The sequence below is a fragment of the Hyperolius riggenbachi genome, chromosome 8 (genome assembly GCF_040937935.1).
Source record: "Hyperolius riggenbachi isolate aHypRig1 chromosome 8, aHypRig1.pri, whole genome shotgun sequence".
NCBI classification, from domain to species: domain Eukaryota; kingdom Metazoa; phylum Chordata; class Amphibia; order Anura; family Hyperoliidae; genus Hyperolius; species Hyperolius riggenbachi.
Genome location: NC_090653.1, coordinates 161,376,466 through 161,399,017, shown reverse-complemented (window position 1 = coordinate 161,399,017; position 22,552 = coordinate 161,376,466). Strand labels below are relative to the sequence as shown.

General features: G+C 44.7%; 1 protein-coding gene across 1 annotated transcript in view; it reads left to right on the top strand.

Annotated features, from left to right (window-relative positions):
* Nucleotides 1-22,552, top strand: part of KIF4A (kinesin family member 4A) — a 114,828-nt gene that overhangs the window by 59,905 nt on the left and 32,371 nt on the right. Inside the window, exons 17-22 of the mRNA XM_068247632.1 lie at nucleotides 9,001-9,145; nucleotides 9,263-9,373; nucleotides 9,449-9,532; nucleotides 9,606-9,719; nucleotides 19,208-19,363; nucleotides 21,316-21,410. Coding sequence (XP_068103733.1) covers nucleotides 9,001-9,145; nucleotides 9,263-9,373; nucleotides 9,449-9,532; nucleotides 9,606-9,719; nucleotides 19,208-19,363; nucleotides 21,316-21,410 — 705 coding nt within the window. The remainder of the gene's footprint in view (nucleotides 1-9,000; nucleotides 9,146-9,262; nucleotides 9,374-9,448; nucleotides 9,533-9,605; nucleotides 9,720-19,207; nucleotides 19,364-21,315; nucleotides 21,411-22,552) is intronic.

The following is a 22,552-nucleotide window of genomic DNA, read 5'->3' as shown; positions in this document are numbered from 1 at the left end:
TCACCTGTTATCATTGTCTGTAATCTTATGTATTGTACAGCGCTGTCATAGATGTTGGCACTGTATAAACCCAATAATAATGACACGTGCTGCGAGTCTCGCCCACAGAGGTATTGGAGCCACGTGAGTAGCTGCCTCTATTCAGGGATGGCTGTTATTTTTAAGGAGCCATGAATACTGTGCCAGTGACTTGTCCAGCCTGGCTATGCGGCCCTAAGGTATACGTAACCTCCTGCCGACCACGTCACGCTGATGGGCGTGGCCGCGGCTGCAGCCCCAGCACCGCCTAACGCTGATCAGCTTAAAGCCCTGGGGCCAGCTAATGCAGGTGCGCGCGCATCTCCTGCCTGGGGGGCGGAGCTCCGCCCCACCTTCAGAGACTGTTAGACGGCGTGATCGTCGTCTATTTACATGTACAGCGCTGTGATCGGCAGCAGCACTGTACTGGGGTCAGCCGTGTGACACGGCTGTCCCCCTGGGACACTGGAGAGCGCTCGGCTCTCATAGGCAGAAGCCTATGACAGCCGATCGCCATGATTGGATGGCTGGGGGAGGGAGGAAGGGATACCATTTTAAAGTAACGCTCATTTTTATTAAAAAAAATATTTGTACAAACAAAAATAAACATGGGGGAGCGATCAGAACCCACCAACAGAGAGCTCTATTGGTGGGGAGAAAAGGGGGGGGATTACTTGTGTGCTGTGTTGTGTGGCCCTGCAGCTTGGCCTTAAAGCTGCAGTGGCCTATTTTACTAAAAAATGGCCTGGTCACTAGGGGGGTTTAGCACTGTGGTCCTCAAGCAGTGTTGCCAACTCATCCCTTTAATTACTGACACATCTAAGTTATACAGGTTCTGGGGCTATTTGCACATAACCAGTGCATTAACTGCATCTAAATAGCCACAAACCCCGTATAATCCATGTGTCAGTAATGAAAGGGATGAGTTGGCAACCCTGTCCTCAAGAGGGTAAAGGACACCCGAGGTGAAAATAAACGAATGAAAAAAAAAAATTCTCTATCTTCCTTCTCCTAAAAATGACTTAAGATATTCCACAGCTTCATTTTATGTTTAAATCTACTTTTGAAGTTTTAACGGTTTTATTTTTGCTCAATGACACATTCATTAAAGTGTGCCAGAGCTAAAATCTATGAACTATTGAACCTTTTTACCTCTTTCCTGCTCTCAGGAGCCATTTTCTGCTAGGAAAGTGTTTTATAGTTGGAATTTCTTATCAATGAGGGCCACACTGTAGTCACTTCCTGACTGAGTCATCCACGTACATACCTGATATTTAACTCTTTCAGGCAGAGAAAGAAAAATGGGAACACAGCATAGTTATCTGTGTGCTTTGTACTGTACATACACGTCTCTCTCATTATGTCACTTCGGGTATCCTTTAACCTTGTAGTCCACCAAATGTGCAAGTGCTTGTACTGTACCTCCAGTGGGAGGACAACGTTGGTCCTTTGCAGCAGAGAATGTACCAGGGCATGCTGGGTCATTTCTAGGACAATATCTGATATAGTAAACCACTTTTACCTGGTCCCTTGGAGTTTACCAACATGAGATTATACTATATCTGTGTCAGGCTTGTCTGGCTACTTGCTATAGGTCAGACTGTACGCTCATATGACTGACCTATAACCCAGCCCTAACACCTGTGTACACTCCTGCCTAACAACAAAACTACACAACCCTGCAGATAGATGTAGCAAACAACCTGGCATATATCATTCACCAAACACAACTAGGTAATGCAGGCACATTATACGTGAATAGTCTCCTGAGGCCTATGGGCTGAGGCAATCCAATTGAAAGTATAATCACAATACAGATGCGTAGTCAAACAGGCCGGGATCAGGGCAGGCAGCGTTCCTGCAAGGTCCATTAACAATCCGAGGTCTGGCAACAGGGAATCCAGTAGATGCAAAGTCAGGTACAAGCCGGGTCGATAACAGAAGATCAGAAGAAACCTAGTCAGGTACAATCTGGGTCGGCAACAAGGTATAAGCTTTAAGAGACAGAATCTGCAGCAAGACAAGGCACTTGGTGTGCCTTAGCTACAAGCCCATCATAGGATATTATGGGCGAAGACTGAGAGCGCTAACCAGATACAAATACATGGACTGCCCAATCAGAACTCAGCGAATCAGCTGACACGCAGGGAGACACGTGACTACTGTTGCGTAGACTGAGCACGCACTGAGAGGCGTCGTCCGCCTGCCGCCCTGCACGCCTGGGAGTCAGCGGCAGGGACGGCAACAAACTGTGAGTCAGTGGCAGGGCCAGCGGTGGCATGCCGAGACCTTATAATCTGCAGATGAGCCACAAAGCTTTACCACTTCCTGTAGATACCTAATACCCCAACTTTAAAGTGTACAGGAAGTGATGTGATATGAGATGTATTGGCAAGTGGGAGTTAGAAAAAGAGCTGTTGGTGTTTGGCAGTTGGAGGCTAGAAAGAGGAAGCCAAGAGTTGTGATTGTGTGATGCAGCAAGAAATGTGTATGGTATGTGAGGAGAAAGGCATGGAGAGGAAAGAGACACCGGGCAACTTTATAGAAAAGAGGAATAGAGGGTTAAGAGCAAAAGGTGGAGAGGCTGATGGACAACTGCTGCTCCCTGCAATAATCTGCAGCAATCTTGCTGCTGCTGCTAAAAGCAAAGTACACTACACAACAAGTACATACAGACTGCGGAGCTAGTCTACTTTAGGGGGCCCACCGCAAATCCCCATAGAGAATTTGAGCTGTGCTGAAAACGGAAAGAATTTCTGCTTTCAGCTCGTACAAAACCCCTCAAGTCATATATGTACGGATAGCTGAGAATCAGCTCTAACGAATGGTGCCACTTTCAGTGAGAAAAAAAACAAAACTCACTCTGTACAAGGCGCCGAACGGCCGCAATCGCGGTTCCGTCGGCCAACTTCTGTGCTGGTAATATTTTTCTCTCTCATTGGAGGGATTGTTAGCTAGGGGCGTGCCAGAACAAAACAAGCAGCTACGGGCTACAGTTCCCGGCCAGGCAGGTAGTTGCCATGCTGTAGATGTATGGACACTGCAGCCCGCTGCTCATTGTGGCTCTCACTATTCGTGTCAATTCTCATATAACTATGCTGCTGACAGTGTAGGATTGTTATATTGCTTTATGTAAACAAGTATATCCAGCTCGGGGAATAATCTACTTTAGGGGACCCACCTTAGACAAATTTACCTCAGTGATATACCATTACAAAGCTCAGAAACAGTTTGTAGACTAACCAATGGGAGCTAGTCTACATTTAGTCACGCCCCCCCCCCCCCCCCCCACCAGCACCAGCATTTCTCCAATCAGGATGAAGCACACATCAAAGCAAGTGGCTGCTACAAACGGAAGCGCAGCGTTTTGGGGCTATTTATTTCTCCACTATGTATCACAGCCTGAAAAGGTTAAGATATTTCGATAGAGGAGATCCCAAGCTTTCTAACGATATAGCACATGTGGGGGTAGTGGCTGCGGGAAGGTGGACATTAGTTGCAGTTTACAGAATTGACAGATTACTGGGTGGGGCTGGGGAAGACCCGGCTGTCATGGTACACATTGGCACCAATGACAAAGTTAGTGGGAGATGGAAGGTCCTCAAAAATGATTTTCAGGTACTTGGAGATAAACTTAAAGCAAGGACCTCCAAGGTGGTGTTTTCTGAAATACTGCCAGTGCCACGTGCTACATCTGAGAGACAGAGGGAGCTTAGGGAGTTAAATAAGTGGCTGAGAAATTGGTGTAGGAAGGAAGGGTTTGGGTTCCTGGAGAACTGGGCAGACTTTGCAGTCGGCTACAGGTTCTACAGCAGGGATGGGCCGCACCTTAATGGGGAGGGTGCAGCTGCATTGGGGGAGAAGATGGCTAAACGGTTGGAGGAGATTTTAAACTAGGATCTGGGGGGAGGCGGGAGGATAAAGTCTCAATACGTAGACAAGATGAGGTAAAAAGACAGTGGGAACCTATCATTATGGAGGGTGGAGAGGGGGGTGGGGACAGTGTAAAGATTAAGGAGGTTGGTAAAAATTCAAGTAGCCCATTTCATGTAAACAAAATTGGTAAATGTGGTGGTAAAAATATAAAGTGCATGGTAACCAATGCTCGGAGCCTTGCAAATAAAATAGACGAACTAGAGTTCATTCTGAATGATAAAGGCTATGACATTGTGGGAATAACCGAGACATGGATGGATGAAAGCCATGACTGGATAGCTAATTTAAAAGGATACAATGTGTTTAGGAGGGATAGAACAGGGAAAAAAGGTGGAGGGGTTTTGTCTCTTTGTTAAGAATTCTCTTACAGCTGTCCTCAACGATGAGATGGAGGAAGATTGCGAAGATGTGGAGTCCGTTTGGTTAAATATTCATGGTGGAAATAAAAGTTGCCAATTGCTTATTGGGGTATGCTACAGGCCACCTCTTATTAATGAAGCTGCAGAACTGCGATTACTACAGCAGATTGAAAAAGCTGCAGGTAAAAATGAGGTCATAATTATGGGCGACTTCAACTTTCCAGACATTGACTGGAGTATTGAGGCTACCCATTCTGGTAAAAGCAGCAGATTTCTGGCAGCACTACAGGACAATTACTTGACTCAAATGGTAACGGAACCAACTAGGGGGAATGCGTTACTGGATCTGATCATTTCTAATAGACCAGATAATGTATCAAATGTGCAGGTTCAAGAACATTTGGGAAATAGTGATCACAACATAACGTTTGATCTGGTGACTGATAGGCCACGGGGCAGCAGGACCACTAAAACTATGAATTTTAGAAAAGCAAAGTTCACTCAAATTAGGCAGGCACTAAGTTTGGTGAACTGGGATAATGTACTACAAGGGGAAGACACTGAAGGGAAATGGCAAGCTTTTAAACTTATACTCAATCAATACTGTAGTATGTATATCCCATATGGAAACAATGTCTAGGAATAAAAAAAGGCCTCTATGGATGAATAGAAAGGTTAAAGATAAAATGAAGAGGAAAAAGAATGCCTATAAGGTCTTAAAACAGGAGGGGACCGAGGCTGCACTAAGCAATTATAAGGAGTGCAATAAAAATTGTAAAAAAGAAATTAGGCAGGCAAAGATTGAAGCTGAAAAACAAATCGCTAAGGATATCAAATCTAACCCAAAAAAGTTTTACAAGTACATTAACTCTAAAAAAAGAAAGGTTGACTGTATAGGACTCCTAAAGGATGAGGATGGGAACTCAATGGTGAATGACCAAGGTAAGGCAGAGTTATTAAATGCTTTCTTTGCTTCTGTCTTCACAAAAGAAACAGCACTGTTGCAAACTACAGAGGCGGAAGAGTCTCAATCTTCTAACTGTAATATTAAATCCTTAACGCAGGAAGAAGTGAAGGCAAAACTAAATAAATTAAAAATAGACAAGGCACCTGGCCCGGATGGCATGCATCCTCGGGTCCTAAGGGAATTAAGTTCAGTTATAGATAAACCCCTTTATCTTATCTTTTGTGACTCTCTTGCAACTGGCAGAGTCCCAGTGGATTGGCGTACAGCCCACGTTTCCCATTATTTAAGAAGGGCAAAAAATCTGATCCAGGAAATTATAGACCTGTAAGCTTAACATCAGTTGTATGCAAACTATTTGAGGGGTTACTAAGAGATACTATACATGACTTCATAGTAGAAAATAATCTTATTTCTCAGCATCAACATGGGTTTACTAAAGACAGGTCCTGTTTGACTAACATGCTCAGCTTTTATGAGGTAGTGAATGCTAATATGGATATTGGGAATGCTGTAGATGTGATATACTTGGACTTTGCAAAGGCCTTCGACACTGTTCCCCACAAAAGTCTGGTGCAAAAGTTGAGGATGCAAGGACTGGGGAAGAGTCTGTGTTCATGGATAGGGAACTGGCTAATGGACAGAAAACAGAGTTGTGGTCAATGGATCGTACTCAAAATGGGAGACTGTTAGCAGTGGGGTCCCACAGGGGTCTGTTCTGGGTCCAGTGCTCTTCAATTTATTTATTAATGACCTAGTAGATGCAGTAGTGAGCAATGTTGCTATTTTTGCAGATGATACAAAATTGTGCAGAATCATCAACTCTCAGGAAGATAGTGTCATATTGCAACAGGATCTGGATAGGATGGCTATATGGGCACATACATGGCAGATGAAATTCAATGTTGACAAATGTAAGGTCATGCATTTTGGACGTACTAATGGTCTAGCACCATACAAAATAAATGGGATACAGTTGGGGACATCAAACTTGGAGAAGGACTTAGGAGTACTCATTGACAACAAGTTAAATAATCGTACTCCATGCCAAGCAGCTGCAGCTAAAGCTAACAAAATTTTTTGGGATGCATTAAAGGGGAAATAAAAACTCGAGATGCTAGCATAATATTGCCCCTGTTTAACTCTCTAGTAAGGCCACATCTGGAATATGGAATTCAGTTCTGGGCACGACATTACAAAAAAGATATTGCAGTTTTAGAGCAGGTGCAGAGACGAGCAACAAAATTGATGCGTGGGATGGAAGGTCTCACTTATCGAGAAAGGTTAGATAAACTGGGTTTATTTAGTCTAGAGAAAAGACGCCTTAGAGGGGATCTAATTAACATGTATAAATACATCAGAGGGCAATATAATACCTTGGCGGATGAGCTTTTTGTCCCTAGGCCTTCTCAAAGGACTAGAGGACATGATCTGCGCATGGAGGAAAAACGTTTTAGCCATTTATTTAGGAAAGGATTCTTTACAGTTAGAGTGATTAAGATGTGGAATGCATTGCCACAGAAAGTCGTTATGGCAAACTCTATACCTGCATTTAAAGGGGGCTTAGATGCTTTTCTTGCGTTGAAAGACATCCATTGCTACAATTGCTAGGTAATGCCTAATGATGTTGATCCAGGGATTTTATCTGATTGCCATCTGGAGTCGGGAAGGAATTTTTCCCTTTAGGGGCTAATTGGACCATGCCTTGTAAGGGTTTTTTCGCCTTCCTCTGGATCAACAGGGATATGTGAGGGAGCAGGCTGGTGTTGTACTTTATACTGGTTGAACTCGATGGACGTATGTCTTTTTTCAACCAAAATAACTATGTAACTATGTACACGGAGGTCAATTTGTCTATGGGGATTTGCAGTGGGTCCCCTAAAGTAGACTAGCTCCCAGACTGCTAATACAGCTAGTCCCCGGTTAATGAACGAGATAGGGACTGTAGGTTCGTTCTTAACCTGAATCTGTTCTTAAGTCGGAACAGTGTGCTATCTCTGTCCCCTGTACCTCCTCTGTGCCCCCCGGGCCTCCAGTGTCCCCCTGTGTCACCTCTGCCCTCTGTGCCTGCTTATAGAAGTTTAAAAGCCAACATTTTTTTTGCATTTTTTTTAAAATCGATTTTCTCAAAAACAAGTCCAATTTGAAAATTTTTCTTTTTTGGCTTGTTCCCATGGAAACACTGAATCCATGTCGTTCGTATCGGCGGGTCGTTCGTAAGTCGGCGACTACCTGTACATAAACACTATCCACACCACCTGAATAGGTTTAGTAGAGCTGCGCCCCCATGCACCACGGGTGAGAGTCCTGGGCCCATATGCAATTAACTTTTTCGCCTGAGTTTTCTCCTAGGTGATATTTTTAAACTAGTCAAAATGCCTTTTAAAGCAGTAGGATCAGCCATACTATGCCAGGGGGGGGGGGGGGAAACATATATAAGTAGATAAATGTTTAACACATGTATTGTACTGTCCACGTTCTTGATTTCAGTGAATTTTATATAGTAAATGAAGAAAATGCTGTTCCTGGTGGGAGCCATGTCTTTTGCTGACAGTTTGAGGCTAAATCCTGATGACATTTCTGCCCTTAACTTTTTTTTCTTTTCTCCTCCAATCGCTGAGTCACCTCAGCCTTGCTTGTAAAAAAAAGTGAGCAGAGGATCGTGTTTCAGATAGACAGCTAGGCAGGGAAATAAATGGAAGAGGAATGTATTATAGATAAAAACTCCCAGCATGCAACTGTTTGGCACGGACTATTAAAGGGCCAGAGCTCCTAAAGTATGTGATAACTCCAAACCATGACAGCAGAAAAAGTTTTGAATGTAGGATTAGCATCTTTATCACTTAATAAACTCAGACCAGTTGTTGTTGAAATTTGATTTTTATGGGGACAATCCCGCTTTAAGCCACAAAAAAACAAGAAAATACTCTAATTTTGATTGTACCTTTTCAACTACTTTTTGGCACTTTTTCATTTGATGAGTGCTTGAAAGTTAACTCAGACGATGAAAATTATCTAGGAGAAAAAGCAAATTGGTGTGCAATTTTAGGATTTTTTTTTTTCTAACGTTCAGTGTATGTATGTACAGTGTTTGTTGGCCACTTTTATTTTAGCAGCGGTGAGTTTTCTGTAACTTACTGCAGGAAGTAGTTGAGGTGACCCACTGGGAAAATCAGACTAGCTCCCGATAGAAAGGGAGCATTCCTGGAAGTCTTAGATTTATTTTGAGAGAACTGTTACCATGTAAATAGCTTTTAAAGAGACGTGTTTTTTGGGGGGGAAATGTATATGAATAGCTTTGGAAAAACCTTAGTCATCTCTCGCTTTTTGGGATAGACTACCTACTAAACTCAGATTCCCTGCAGCATCTACTGGCTAGTATACAGTAGTAGGGATACTGGGGACGGCGTGGCTGGTAATGCAAAAATACATGGGCATCGGGGGGCTACGTCTAACATTTGGTGGTCGGCGAGGCTACATCACGAGGCCGATTCCCAAAAGATTTCATGCTGAAATTGATAAGTAGCTGTCCTGCGGTTTAATATCTACCCGTATATATCTACACATAGGTGTAAAAATGTTTTAACAATACAACCAAAATTTGTAACTGTGTTCAGAAATGTGCTAGTACTATTCAACTGCATGAGTCTGCATAAAAGTTCTATGTTTCCTTGTTATAAAGTTTTATTTTTATCTTGTTATAAAGTTGTTTTTGTTTTGTAGGTTGAGTGAGCGACGAAGAAAGAGATTACAAGAGTTAGAGGGTCAGATGACTGACCTGAAGAAAAAGTTAAATGAACAGTCAAAGCTTCTGAAACTAAGAGAGTCCACTGAGAAAACGGTCACAAAACTTAATCATGAAATTCGGGTAAGCTCTACTGCTAAAGCAGTCTAAATATTGCTTCAGAAAGCTGCGGTATGTGTGCTATTCTCTTTAGTTTGTAGAATCATACTGAAAATGATGATCTTCTGTTTCCTTGTACAGGCCATGAAAACGCAGAGAGTCCAGCTCATGAAACAGATGAAAGAGGATGCAGAGAAGTTTCGCTCTTTCAAGCAGCAGAAAACAAAGGAAGTCATTCAGCTTAAGGAGAAGGTATGTAGTAACTATTTAATAGTTCATTCATGCATGTTGTATGCACTGCAGTGCTCAGTTCATCTATTTTTGTAGGATCGTAAGCGTCAATATGAGCTGCTCAAGTTGGAACGAGACTTCCAGAAACAAGCGAATGTTTTACGAAGGAAAACTGAAGAGGTGAGCATATTGCATATCTGTTTAAGTGGACATTATTGTAGCATACTGCTTGTTAATAAATATATCTTTTCAGGCTGCAACCGCTAATAAGCGTTTGAAAGAAGCCCTGCAGAGGCAGAAGGAAGCCATAGATAGACGAAAAGATACACAGAGCAAGGGAATGGAGGGGGCTGCAACTAGAGTCAAGGTATGTAAGTTAAAGTGGACCTGCTACAGGAGATCTGTGAGGGCAAACTATACTGACATCCTCTGAAAGTTCTACCTTGTAATAGTGATCCTCCATAGCAATGCCATCTCAAACACCTAATATAGCTGTGCAGATAGGGAGCATCGGAACATATGTTCTGCAGTTATTCTACATCAGCCCTTTAGATCCTCAGATCAGTAGAGATGGTCAATGAAAAGTTGTTGTTTTTTTTTTTTAGCTTGTCCACAGTTTGTTTGGAGCTGGGCAAGTCCAAATTGGCAGTAAGTGCACTTGGATTAGCACATTTCCAAGCATTCATAGTATATGCATGTAAGCCAGTAAGATTAGCAACTCACTGATCTTTAGATTCTCCCAGAATGTCTCAGGACAGCAACCCTGAGACCTTGTCTCCATCCACTACTCACTGGACAGGAACTAGATTAAAAGATTTGCATAATTGGTTAGGCAGGGAACACCTATATAAAGTATCATGTCCTTACCCCATCAGTTGTTTTTCCTGTCCAGCAGGATGCTAGATGTGGGGTAAGGCTGGCCACCCATGTGAGTCCACAGGAGCGTGGCTTGTATGATCCCCTTTTTCTGCGTGTGCTAGTTGCTCCAACGCAGGGTCATGCTGCACGCAATCAGCCTCTCCCTAGTGTGTTTGTGAGCGGCGAAGGTTCGGCGGCCCAATCCGGAAGTTCCACCTGCTCGCGGGTCACTTGACAGGCGCATCACGTGACCGGAAGCAGAAAGGTCCTGGCCCGGCGTATGTTCCAGCGGCTGTTTGCAGCGTGGATGTCCGCATCGGCTGACAAAGCAAGCAGCAGCAGGAAAGGAGCGCTTTCTTTTTGCATACAAGGTATGAATTTAGTATTAGGTATAATGCTAGGGGTTGGGCTTACTAAATTATGCAAACCAGCTATTTAAGCTGGAGTCCTAGTCAGTCTGTGTATTGACTATGGAGGCTGCCAGTGGATCTTCCTCCCAGGGCTCTGTGGAGTCAAGTTCCGTACCCTCTGGCATGTTACATTGCTGCAATTGTTTTCATATCTACTTAGGAGGGTTGTTAGGTTTGGCCAGGCTAATGGCTGTATGTGTGTTTTTTATTTCAGCCTAAAATGGAAAAGTCTGATTCTAAATCAGACTCTAGATCTGGGACAAGGCAGGAAAGAGCTGACAAGCCTAATAAAGTTGTACCACATTCAGGTTCAAAGTCTACACATAAGTCTGGGAAAAATGTGCCGTTTGTGGCAGTCCTGTGTCATCCTCTTCTAAAATATTATGTCAAGACTGTACAAAGAAAGTGGTCAGAGAGGAGACCCCCTACTATGTTGAAAGAATTAAAGGGATGGATTAGATCAGAGATTTCTTCTGCTGTTCAAACTATTAAAGTCCCTGAGGGGGCAGTGGCAAATATGGATGCAGCTTCTGCAGCCCCTTCTGGTTCAGACATTCAGGGTCCATCGGGTCCAGTCCCTATAGAAGATCCTAGTTTGAAAAGGAAGAGGAGGGATGATGAGTCGGATATCTCAGAGTTTGAGGGAATCTCTTCCAGAGAGAAAATCTGAGACTGAGAAATCTGCAGATAAGACTGCTAAAGGCCAAAAGTTTGCTTTTTCCACGGACTTTATGAAAGAGTTATTAGAGGCTATGCATAAAGCTATGGGGATCACTATGGCGCAAAAGACTTTCTCCCCTTGATCAGATGTATAAAACTCAAGTCAGACCCTCAAGTTTCCTTTATTCCTGTACACAGCAGTCTTAACAGTATTAAGAAGGAATGGGATAAGCCTGAAAAAAGGGCCTTCTGGCCTAAATCATTAAATAAAAGATATCCTTATAGTCCAGAATACCAAACATTTTGGGGTTCTTCACCCAAGCTAGACTCATCCTTATCAAGTCTCCAGAAGATCAGATCTTCAGTTTGAAGATTTTGGTAGTCTCAAAGATCGGATTGATAAAAAATGGATATCTTGAGAAAGGCCTGGAAGGCTTCATCTTTGAGCCTTAAACCTTCTGTTGCATCTATAGCGGTAGCAAGATCCTTAAAATTGTGGCTTTTGGAGGTTCAATCCCAAATTGCCTTGGGGTATCTAGAGAGGAGATTTTAAACTCTTTTCCAAAGATTTTGCATGCAACAAATTATTTGTCAGATGCAGCAGATGACTCTGTAAGACTCACAGCAAGGATCACAGCTCTTCAGCCAGGAGAGGAATCTGGGTGAAAACTTGGCAATAAATACCTCGTCTAAATCAAAATTATGTAGTATTCCTTGTGAAGGTGGTTTGTTTGTAACGAAGTTGGAAGAGACTCTTGAAAGATCAGCTGGTAAGAAAAAGAACTTTCCGTTTAAAGGGGCCCATACACCTAACGATTTTCCCGCCAATATACAGCAGATTCGATCACTGTGATTGAATCTGCTGTGAAATCGTTGCCCAAACGCTGACAGAACAATTGATTTCCGTCCGAAATCAATAGTTCCGGTCAATACTTCAGTGCGGAAAATTTTGCTCGATCGCTGGGGGTCGGGAGTGCGTCCATAGCGGCGTTCGAATGCCCGACGCAATACAGCGGCAATACATTACCTGCGCCGGCCGGCGCGAGTCCCCCCGGTCTCCGCTGTCTTCTTCTCAGCTGGGCTCAGAGTCCGGCAGGCTTCACTGAACTTCCTGTCCCAGCAGGAAGTTTAAACAGTAGAGCGCTTTCTACTGTTTAAACTTCCCCGGAAGTGAAGACAGCCGGTCCGGAACCCAGCGGAGAAGACAGCGGAGACCAGGAGACTCGCGCCGGCCGCATCAGGTAATGTATGGAGGAGGGCAGCAGCTTCACAGATTGTGATCAGTTTCATGCTGAAATCTATTCACGATCGGTTTCCAGTAAAGGCAGCCATAAAATCCCTCCCTGATCAGATTCGATCAGGGAGGGATCTGTTGGTCGATCTGATGGCAAATCGACCAGTGTATGGCCACCTTAAGAGAAAAAGTTTCTGCCCTAACCGTTCCTTTCGTGTTTCAGGGAAAAGTGAACAAGAAAATAAAGGGAACCAAAGGAGGAAATGGCTCCCCAACAAGTCTCAGCGGTCTAAAACCAACCCTCCTTATGCCTCTACAGATCAACAGTCAAAACAATGACGCCAGGATTCCAGTGGGGGGCAGACTGACTCACTTCTACGAACAGTGGCTGTCGACATTCCAAAACAAGTGGCTATTGAACATTATTCTACAAGGGTAGAAAATAGAATTCATAGCCCCACCACCTTCTCAGTTCTTTTTAACCCCTTCCCCAAGAGTTCCGGCTCAGGCCCAGGCTCCTCAAAATGAATTAAACTCGCTGTTGGAAAAAAAGGTTGTACGCAGAGTCCCAAAATGTCAAGAAAGACTAGGTTTTTACTCTCCAGTCTTCCTCATAAAGAAACCTCAGGGAAGCTACAAATTCATCTTAAATCTAAAAAGATTAAACAGAGCAGTCAGATGCAGAAAGTTTCTGATGGACAACATCCGCTCAGTGTTAAATCTACTGCAAGAGAACTGTTATTTGACATCCCTAGATCACAAGGATGCTTATCTTCACTTGCCAATTCATCTGGAATCACAGCGGTTCCTGAGATTCGCAGTGGTTTTACAAGGCAAGAGCCTGAAAACCATATCTCTGAGGAAGGCTATGGCTTTATTGGGGACCATAACGTCATCTTTTCCAGCAATACAGTGGGGTCAACTTCACTCCATAGTTCTCCAGAGTTGGATCCTGTCCAAATGGGACAAGCGTCTCTCTTCTCTAGACAAAAAGTTCATGATTCCTTGGAGTTTCAAACAGTCGCTACTTTGGTGGATGGAGCCACAGAATCGCTTAACGGGGAACCTTTGGGAATTCCCTACCCAGTGGATCATTACAACAGATGCAAGCTCTTGGGTATGCGAGCTCTTGTCCCTGAGCTGTCATCTGGACACTCTGACAGCTCAGAGACAATGGTCAAACAAGATCCGCAATCGCTCATCAAACAGCAGAGAGTTGCAGTCTGGGAAGCTCTACAAGCTTTCAGTGTACAGATTCTTCAATCTCATGTGACGATACGTACAGACAACAGTACAGTAGTGGCGTACATAAATCATCAAGGAGGCACAAGGAGCAGATCACTGCAGCATCAGGCTTCAATGATTCTGCATTGGGCAGAGCAGAATCTCAGATCTCTAAAAGGGAACTCTGAATTATTTAGCAGATTACCTGAACAGATTGAGTCTTTCCCAAGACGAGTGGAGTCTCAACGATCAGGTGTTTCATCAAATAACAGAACACTGGAATGTTCCACAAGTAGACCTATTTGCCAGGAAAAGCAATGCAAAATGTCTTCTGTTTTGCTCTCTTCGGCCTCGATTCATAAAAGTGCTGTCGAGCGGGGAAACACCGCTGTCGGTATTTCCGCCTTCAGGGTGGTAATTCATAAAAATGTAGCTAGATGTGACAGGCGTGCGGAGATATTCCGCTGTAGGCAGGCGTTAGGCTGTCGGGAGACATGCGGAAACAGGAGAAGCAGGCGGAATCCCTCCGTGCGGTGTTCTCTCTGCGGCTGCTTGGGAGGTCTGTCCCATTCACTGCACTGTATTCCACACGCTTCTCGCCACATCAGAGGTAGCAGTAATACCCGTCCGCATACCGCTACCTCTAATCTTTATGAATTGACTACTTGTTACTTTTGCTATGATAATCACCGCGCAAGGCGGTGATTTATCACTCTGCTCGTGAAAGTCGGCTTTTCATGCGGAAAAAGCCTTTATGAATAAAGATTCTGCTGTGTGGTCGGGAAAGTGTGCCGTTTTCAGCATTCCCGCATGCGGGAATGCTTTATGAATCGAGGACATATGTGTCCCCAAGAGGATCCCTGGGCGGTAGATGCCTTCTCAATCAGCTGGAGTCATCACAAGATGTACATTTTTCCTCCTCCTACATTTGATTTCAAAAGTAGTGAACAAAATATATCGATCGGACCCAGGCAATTTTGATTGTCACATATTGGCCTAAAAGACCATGGTTTGCTCTGCTACAACCGTTAGCTACAGATCATCTAATCCTTCCAGAACGACGGGACTTGTTGACTCAGGGACCAGCAGTACATCCCAATCTGAGCCTGCTTCGTCTTTCTGCATGGAGCCTGAATGGCGAATACTGAAAAGTAAAGGTTTCTCTAATAATCTGTCGGAAACACTTCTACAGAGCAGGAAGAAAGTAACACGTCGAATTTACTATAAGGCTTGGAGAGTATACAGTAACTGGTGTGAGTCGAATTCCAGGGATACTTTTCAATCTAATTCAGTGTTGGAATTTCTACAAGGTGGATTCCAGAAAGGTTTAAGTATTAGTACGTTAAAAGTACAGACTTCAGCATTAAGTGTATTTCTTGACAGAAGATTGGTGGAAGAGGAATATGTCGTTATATTCTTTAAAGCACTTAAAAGACTTTGACCTACTGTTCAGATCCCAAGAAGGCACTCTGTTCTGAACACAGTATTACAGGGTTTATGTGAACCCTTCCTTTGAGCCGTTGGCTGAAAGTTCAGATAAACATATTTGTCTCTCAAGACTGCCTTTCTTTTGGCAATAACATCTGTCCGAAGAGTGGGGGAATTACAGGCATTGTCTATCTTAGAACCATATTGTGTAATAAGTGTTGACAGGATTACTCTTCAACTGTATACCACTTTCTTACCTAAAGTTGTGTCAAAATTTCACAGGTCGCAAGAAATGTTCCTTCCTCCTTTTTGCAATAATCCTTCAAATCAGAAAGAGGAGAAATTGCATTGCCTAGATGTCAGAAGATGTGTACTGGAGTATCTTCATCGTACTAAGTCTTAGAGAAAGTCTAATGCTTCATTGGTACTGTTTGCCGGGACATTCCAGGGTAAACAGGCCTCAGTCAACTATAGCCAGATAGATCAAGCCGGCTATTGCTCTATCTTATGCTCAAGAAGGCAAACAGCTGTCCTCTACTGTCAAGGCACATTCTACCAGGGCAGTGTCGACCTGCTGGGCAGATAGGGCAGGAGCATCCGTTGAGCAAATTTGTAAGGCAGCCACCTGGTCAAGTCATAATACATTTGTGAGACATTACAGACTTAATGTTATGTCTAGTGCTGATTTAAGTTTCGGCAGGAAAGTATTGCAGGCTGTAGTCCCTCCCTAATGTTATATCTTGTATATCATCTCAGGGTTGCTGTCCTGAGACGTTCTGAGAAAGGCCAAAATTACTTACGGTAATGTATTTTCCAGAAGTCGGAAGGACAGCACCCTTATTACCCACCTCTGTTTCTTATTAAAATTATTTGAAGCATCATTGTGTGTGGAGTCTTTTTTTATAAACTGATGGGGTAAGGACATGGCGCTTTACATGTGTGTTCCCTGCCTAACCAATTATGCAAATCTTTTAATCTAGTTCCTGTCCAGTGAGTAGTGGATGGAGACAAGGTCTCAGGGTTGCTGTCCTTCCGACTTCTATTAAAACCGCCAAGGGGCAGCGCAGCACTTTTATTTATTTTTTTAAATCCTGTAGCTAGCCTAACGCTAGCTACATGATAGCCGCTGTGCTGCGGCATCCCCCCACCCACTCCGCCTCCGGCGATTAGTGCAAACAGGAAATCCCGTTCAGAATGGGATTTCCTGTTTGGCTTCCCCTGTTATGACCATAACGACGATGGTCAAGAACGTTGTGACGTAATCGGGAGTCCCGATCCACCCCTCAGCGCTGCCTGCCGCTGATAGGCCAGGCTGCGCGAGGAGTCTGGGGGGGGGGGGGGCGCTGCGATCAGGAAGTACATGCAGCTAGCAAAGTGCTAGCTGCGTATACAAAAAAAAAATTATGCAAATCGGCCCAGCTGGGCTTACCGCCAGGGAGGTTAGTGTACGATGACTCCCAGTGTGCATTGCAGGGAGGGAGGACACTTTCACTAGATGTAGTGTAGATTTAGTGATGGGTCGTTCGCGAACGAGCCGCTCTTTGCTGTGAACGACAAGAGCCGGCTCTCAGTTTTAAAAGAGCCGATGCCTCAGCCGCCCCACACAGCTCTGATTTGCTGTGTAATAAAGGGTGCTGAGGCATGCTGGGAGATGTAGTCCTCCTCTTGCAGCTTGTATGAGTGGATGGGGCGGAGCAGAGCAGTAGCAGGAGGGATTGCCCCAGTCAGCGAAGCAGTCTGGAGTTGTCATGGAGACGGGGCGGGGCTTTTACTCCGATTCTGAGTGGTGTCCAGTGATATTTAATGAAGAGCCGATTGAGAGCCGGCTGTTTAACCCTCTGGGCGATACAATTAGATCGCCCAGGAGGGGGCGCAGCACTTTTTTTTTTCGCTACATGATAGCCACTGCGCATCGGCATCCCCCAACCCACTCCGATCGCCTTCGGCGATCAGAGTAAGCAGGAAATCCCGTTCAGAACGGGATTTCCTGCTGGGCTTCCCCGGTCGCCATGGCGACCGGGCGGGATGACGTCACGGACGTCGTGACGTCAGAGGGAGTCACGATCCACCCCTCAGCCTGGCACTGATTGGCCAGGCTGCACGGCGGCGGATCGGCGGCGATCGGAAGTTACACGCAGCTAGCAAAGTGCTAGCTGCGTGTAACAAAAAAAAAAATTATGCAAATCGGCCCACCAGGGCCTAAGAACTCCTCTTGCGCGACATACCCCGAGCTCAGCTCGGGATTATCGCCCAGGAGGTTAATGGGAGCCGATTCTCTGAGAAGAGCCGGAATTCCCATCACTAGTGTAGATGGGGAGCAGTCTAAAGCATACAGGGATGTGGGTGCTCTGCTCTATTTGTTGTTTGAACAGGACTGTTACGTCTCGGTTTTTGATTTGAATAAGAAAAAAAAAAAATCTTTAAAACACTTATTTGACTTTGGTTTGTGTATAGCAATAGGTTTTATTTACTTTACAGCTTCCCAATGTTACTTTAAATGTGTACTTCAGAAGAAAATGGAAAAAGCAGGGGTGTGGGTATTACATTTTACCAGAAAGCAGGGTAGCGGTGCTGCGGGTGTGGGCCTAAAAATTGGACTCGTGCAGGCCTCTAATTTCAGGTTTTGTACATACCTGGGGCTTCCTTGAGGCTACTCCGTTTCATTGCCGTCTCCCCGGAGCCACCCGGGGAGGCAGTGATAGACTGAGCGGCCTCAAGGGGGCTTAAGGAAGCCTCAGGTAAGTATGGTACCTGAGATGTCTTATTTTATGTACACTTTGTGTTCTCCCCAGGCTCTTTTAGCTTGGCGCTCCACCCGGCTAATTTTAGTGAGGACCCGGCTTCCATCTCCTCATCCCCTCCTATGCGATAAGCATAAGAGAAGTGCCGGCCCAGCATTCTCCCATCATACCCCACATGGCTACTTTTTCATGCCACCCAGCTGGAACCAAATTCTGTGGAGAACATAGACTTTAATGCACGGTTCACGTTTTGAAAGCGGATACATTTCATTTTAGCTATTTTGTGAGCGATTTCTGTTTTGGAATGGTCTAAAGAATTCTCCATAGGAAAGTTTCCTTGTCACCTACAGTGACCAAATGGGTTCCCTTTTGCTTTACCTGTAGTGTAATGAGTTGAAAATTTGTCATCTATAATGTGCATTAAGAAATGCAATAGCTTGTTTATATCAAAATCCATCTAGACCAGGGCTAGGCAAAGTATGGCTTGCGGGTGTTATAAAGGCGGCCCACTGCTAACGGGCCGTATTCTTCTCCCTCCTGCTATTCTTTTAAAGTTGCGTCCAGCATGCAACAACACACAGAACTCAACCAATCACTCATTCCAGCAGCAATCTCCATGGTAGCGGGTGCGCCATGTGACATGCTGTCATTGCGTAGCAGCTTGTCACATGACGTAGCCATGGAGATCTCCACTGGAACAAGCGATTGGGTGAGTTAAAACAAATCGCCCTCCTTCTGGAGGAAAGTGAGAAAGTTGCAGGAGGTCGCTGTCAGAATGGTGGGACTGCTGTCAGCAGAACAGGAAGCAGTCAGCTGTCACAATGATGGGGCTGCTTCTAGAGCATAAAGCAATAAGCTGTCAGAATGGTGGGACTGCCGCCTGAGAGCAGGAGTCTGGGTCAGCTGTCAGAATGATGGAACTGCTGTCTGAGAACAGGAAGAGTTGTCAGAATAGCGGGACTGCTGCCAGAGAGCAGGAAGCAGTCAGCTGTGAGAATGGTGGCACTACTGCCAGATAGTAGGAAGCCGTTAGCTGTCAGGCACTGCTGCTGGAGAGCTGTCAGAATGATGGGAATACTGCCAAAGAGCATGAATTCGTCAGAATGGTAGAACTGCTGCTGGATAAGTTTGACTAGCATGCAGTGGTCCTGCCATTATTCACTTATTGCAAGTTCAGATTTTACAGTTCAGCGATGTCTGAACAATGCCCAGTAAATTATATTGCTTTTGAAGTATGGAATCAGTTGGTGGTTTCTTTTAGTTGTATGTATTGGATCAATATTATGTTCCATCTCTTTAGAACTGGCTATCCAATGAGGTGGAGGTTCTTGTGAGCACAGAGGAAGCACAAAGACATCTGAATGACCTCCTTGAAGATAGAAAGATCTTGGCTCAGGACATTGCACAGCTAAAACAGAAGAGTGAAGCTGGAGAACGGATACCTGCTAAGATTCGAGTAAGTGAATTGGACAAATAATACACAAAAGTTGGCAAAGCCATTCCTCACAATTGTTTCCATTGGAGTGTTCATATGTTATGACCACCTTCCTCTAGACTAAGGGTGTTAAACTCCAATACAAAGTGGGCCGAAATTGAGCTCTTGGACCAAGTCGGGGGCCGACCTCTGTCTAGTGGCCGCCTCTCCCCTATAAATTTCCCTGGTGTCTTAATAGCCATCTCCTTCCCTTTTACGCTTTCTGGGTGTCTAGTGGCCCTCCTCCCTCCCCTATACAGTTTCCTGGTGTTTAGTGGTCTCCCTCCCCTGTACAACTCCTGATGTTTAGTTCTCCTTTCTCCCTCCCCTATACAGTTTCTGTGCCCCCCCCCCCTCCTTTCCCTATACAGATCCCTGGTGTCTAGTGCCACCCTCCCTCTCCAATACAGTTCCCTGGTGTCTATTGGTTTCCCCATCACCATATGGCTTACCTGGTTATCTAGGCCAGGGCTCCAATATAGCTTCTCTGGTGGGACAAACCTAATGCAAAGGGGGGAAACGACTTAAGGGCCAAATCTGATGGCACCGAGGGCCAGATTTGGTCCATGGCCGGAGTTGGACACATATGCTATAAACCATAGTGTTGTGCAGTTCCTGGTAATTTGAAGTAGCACTTAAGTATTATGTAAATATCCAGGTATTACTGAGTCATACATAACCATAAACTAGGAGATCAACCTTTTTAACCCTATATATGTGTGAGTATCTCTCTCCCTCCCCTCCCCCCCTCTTTGTGTTTGTGAATGACATGGCATCTCATTGACTGCCGTCGCCCATTCACACGGGGATTTGGATAAATGAATGTGAACGGCTTTCCCATTCATTCTCCACCCCCCACTAATCGGTGGCGGGAGTGCAAGGGAGGCGTATTGAAGTCCCTGCAAGGGAAATCAGGGATGTAAATACTTGTGCAAGGGGAAGTGATTATATTTGAGCCAAAATTTTTCATAGAACGAAAACTTTAGCATTTTCTTTCAGATTTCATTGCTTTTTAAATGGAGAGAAACCTGTCTGTACCATCCCGGACAATAAGGAAATGTCTCCCAAAAAAGTAACCAGAGGGCTGGTTTGGGGAGAATGCCCATTAAGGTGGCCACACACACCATACACTTTTTTAAAAAAAAATATCTCCAATTCAAGAATAGCAATCAATGTTTGACTGTAACATTTAAAAAAATCTGACCAATGTTACATTTTACCTCAATTATGGTAAAAATGGAAACTCTGAGAAAATTGCATGGGTGTATACCGTATATTAAGACAATCTACCACACACCATTCAATTTTCATAAAAATTGGATCCGAAAAATCCACCACTCCCGATTTTTATCAAATAAAAACAGGAAATCTGATCAGATTTTCTGCTCAAATAGAAAACTTTCGTTTTTTTGGAAAATCCAACCTTTTTTATCAAATTGCCCTAAAATCGGATCATTTTATTGTATCGTGTGAGGCCACCTTAAGAATATAGCCATTCTTGCGAGATTTTGCACGTGAAATGAAACAACCTTTTTTTTATAGCACCCAAATTTTGCTTCTGCACACATTTTTGTACCATCTTTCTTTACACACACCCACACCCTGAATATTTGTATATAATGGAAATGCCCCTGACTACAATTGACATGTAAACCTGTGGGTGGAAAATGCATTTATTCGGATATAGTGGAAAATTGTGTCGTTCAGGTAAATAAACTTGGTTGGCAGTAAACCTTTCTTGTTCTAACCTTTTTTCCTAGTCCAATTCCATGAATGCTTTGACTTTTTTAAGCTTGTAAGTAGAAAAATGCAGAAGAGGTTCCCACTTCAGACCCCTTCAGAAAATGCTGATGATGCTGATCCACCTAGCTATACGGATGTGTGCTCTTTGGCTGTAGCTCTGTTTTTGACGTAGTATTTTGTTTGTGGTTTAGAGACGTACCTACACAGTGGCAGAACTGGAGAGCCTGGAGGAGGAGGCTTCAGTCACTAAACAGATCCAGAGCTTAGAGACAGAAATGGAGCTCAGGTAACGTTTCCTGAAAATGATCACCCAATGATTTGGACTACACTTGTACTGTGACCTTTCCTACCAATTCTGCGTGTGATTACGACTAGACGCAGTATTTTCTAGAGTCCCTGTCCACCATCAAATGAATTGCAAATATCCCTTCTCATGAATAACCTATACAAAACCTTAAATCAATTTTTATGTCACATAAACACTCTAAGGCTGGCTGCTTGTTTCCTTAAAGGACTCACAAGGTGAGTAAAAAAACTATTTGTTTTTATTTACAGATTCTCCCATCTCCCGCTGGCAGCCTTCGAAGATCGCCGACCCAAGGTGGGTTGGCATCCCCTGCGCAGTATGCTCCCAATGACACGGTCGCGTGCATGCGCAGAAGTGCCTGACCCATCTGAGGGTCGATGATCTTCAGAGGCTGCCTCCAAAGGGAGAAGACCAGAGTTGCAGTAAGGGACACACATGACTGGTAGGGGCTGGAAGAGGACCCAGGTAAGTAAAAATAGTTTTTCTTTTCAACAGTCCTCAAGAGTTTAACCATTTCTGATGCTGGGATGTAAGCCTCACGTCTGCAGCATATGTCCCTGCAGGTTGGGGGCCCGTGATCGGGATGTTCCCAGCAACGGGGGGGTGGGGGGGGGGAGATTGGTGGCGGGACAAAAGTCCCGAGCCAATCCGTTCTTGTCCACCAAGAATGATCACTTTTTCTTCAAAAACAGAGATCATTCTTAAAGGGAACCAGAGAGGATGAGATATACATACCTGGGGCTTCCTCCAGCCCCATACGCACGGATCGCTCCCACGCCGCCATCCTCCGCTGCCTGGATCCGCCACCACCGGGTCCCGTCATTGCCGCAAGTCGACGGACGCGGCCAATTCTCCGCATCACAGGGTGCTCTCCCCATACAGATACGCATGTGGCTGCTTACTGCGCAGCCGCATGCGTACATGTATGGAGGGAGCCCCTGTGATGCGGACAATTGGTCGCGTCCGCCGGAAGTGACGGGCACGGTACAGGCGGATCCAGGAAGCTGAAGACGGCGGCGTGGGAGCGATTCAGGCTTATGGGGCTGGAAGAAGCCCCAGGTATGTATAAAATCTTTGCCCTTTTTCACCCCTCGTTCCTCTCTGGTTCCCTTTAAATATTG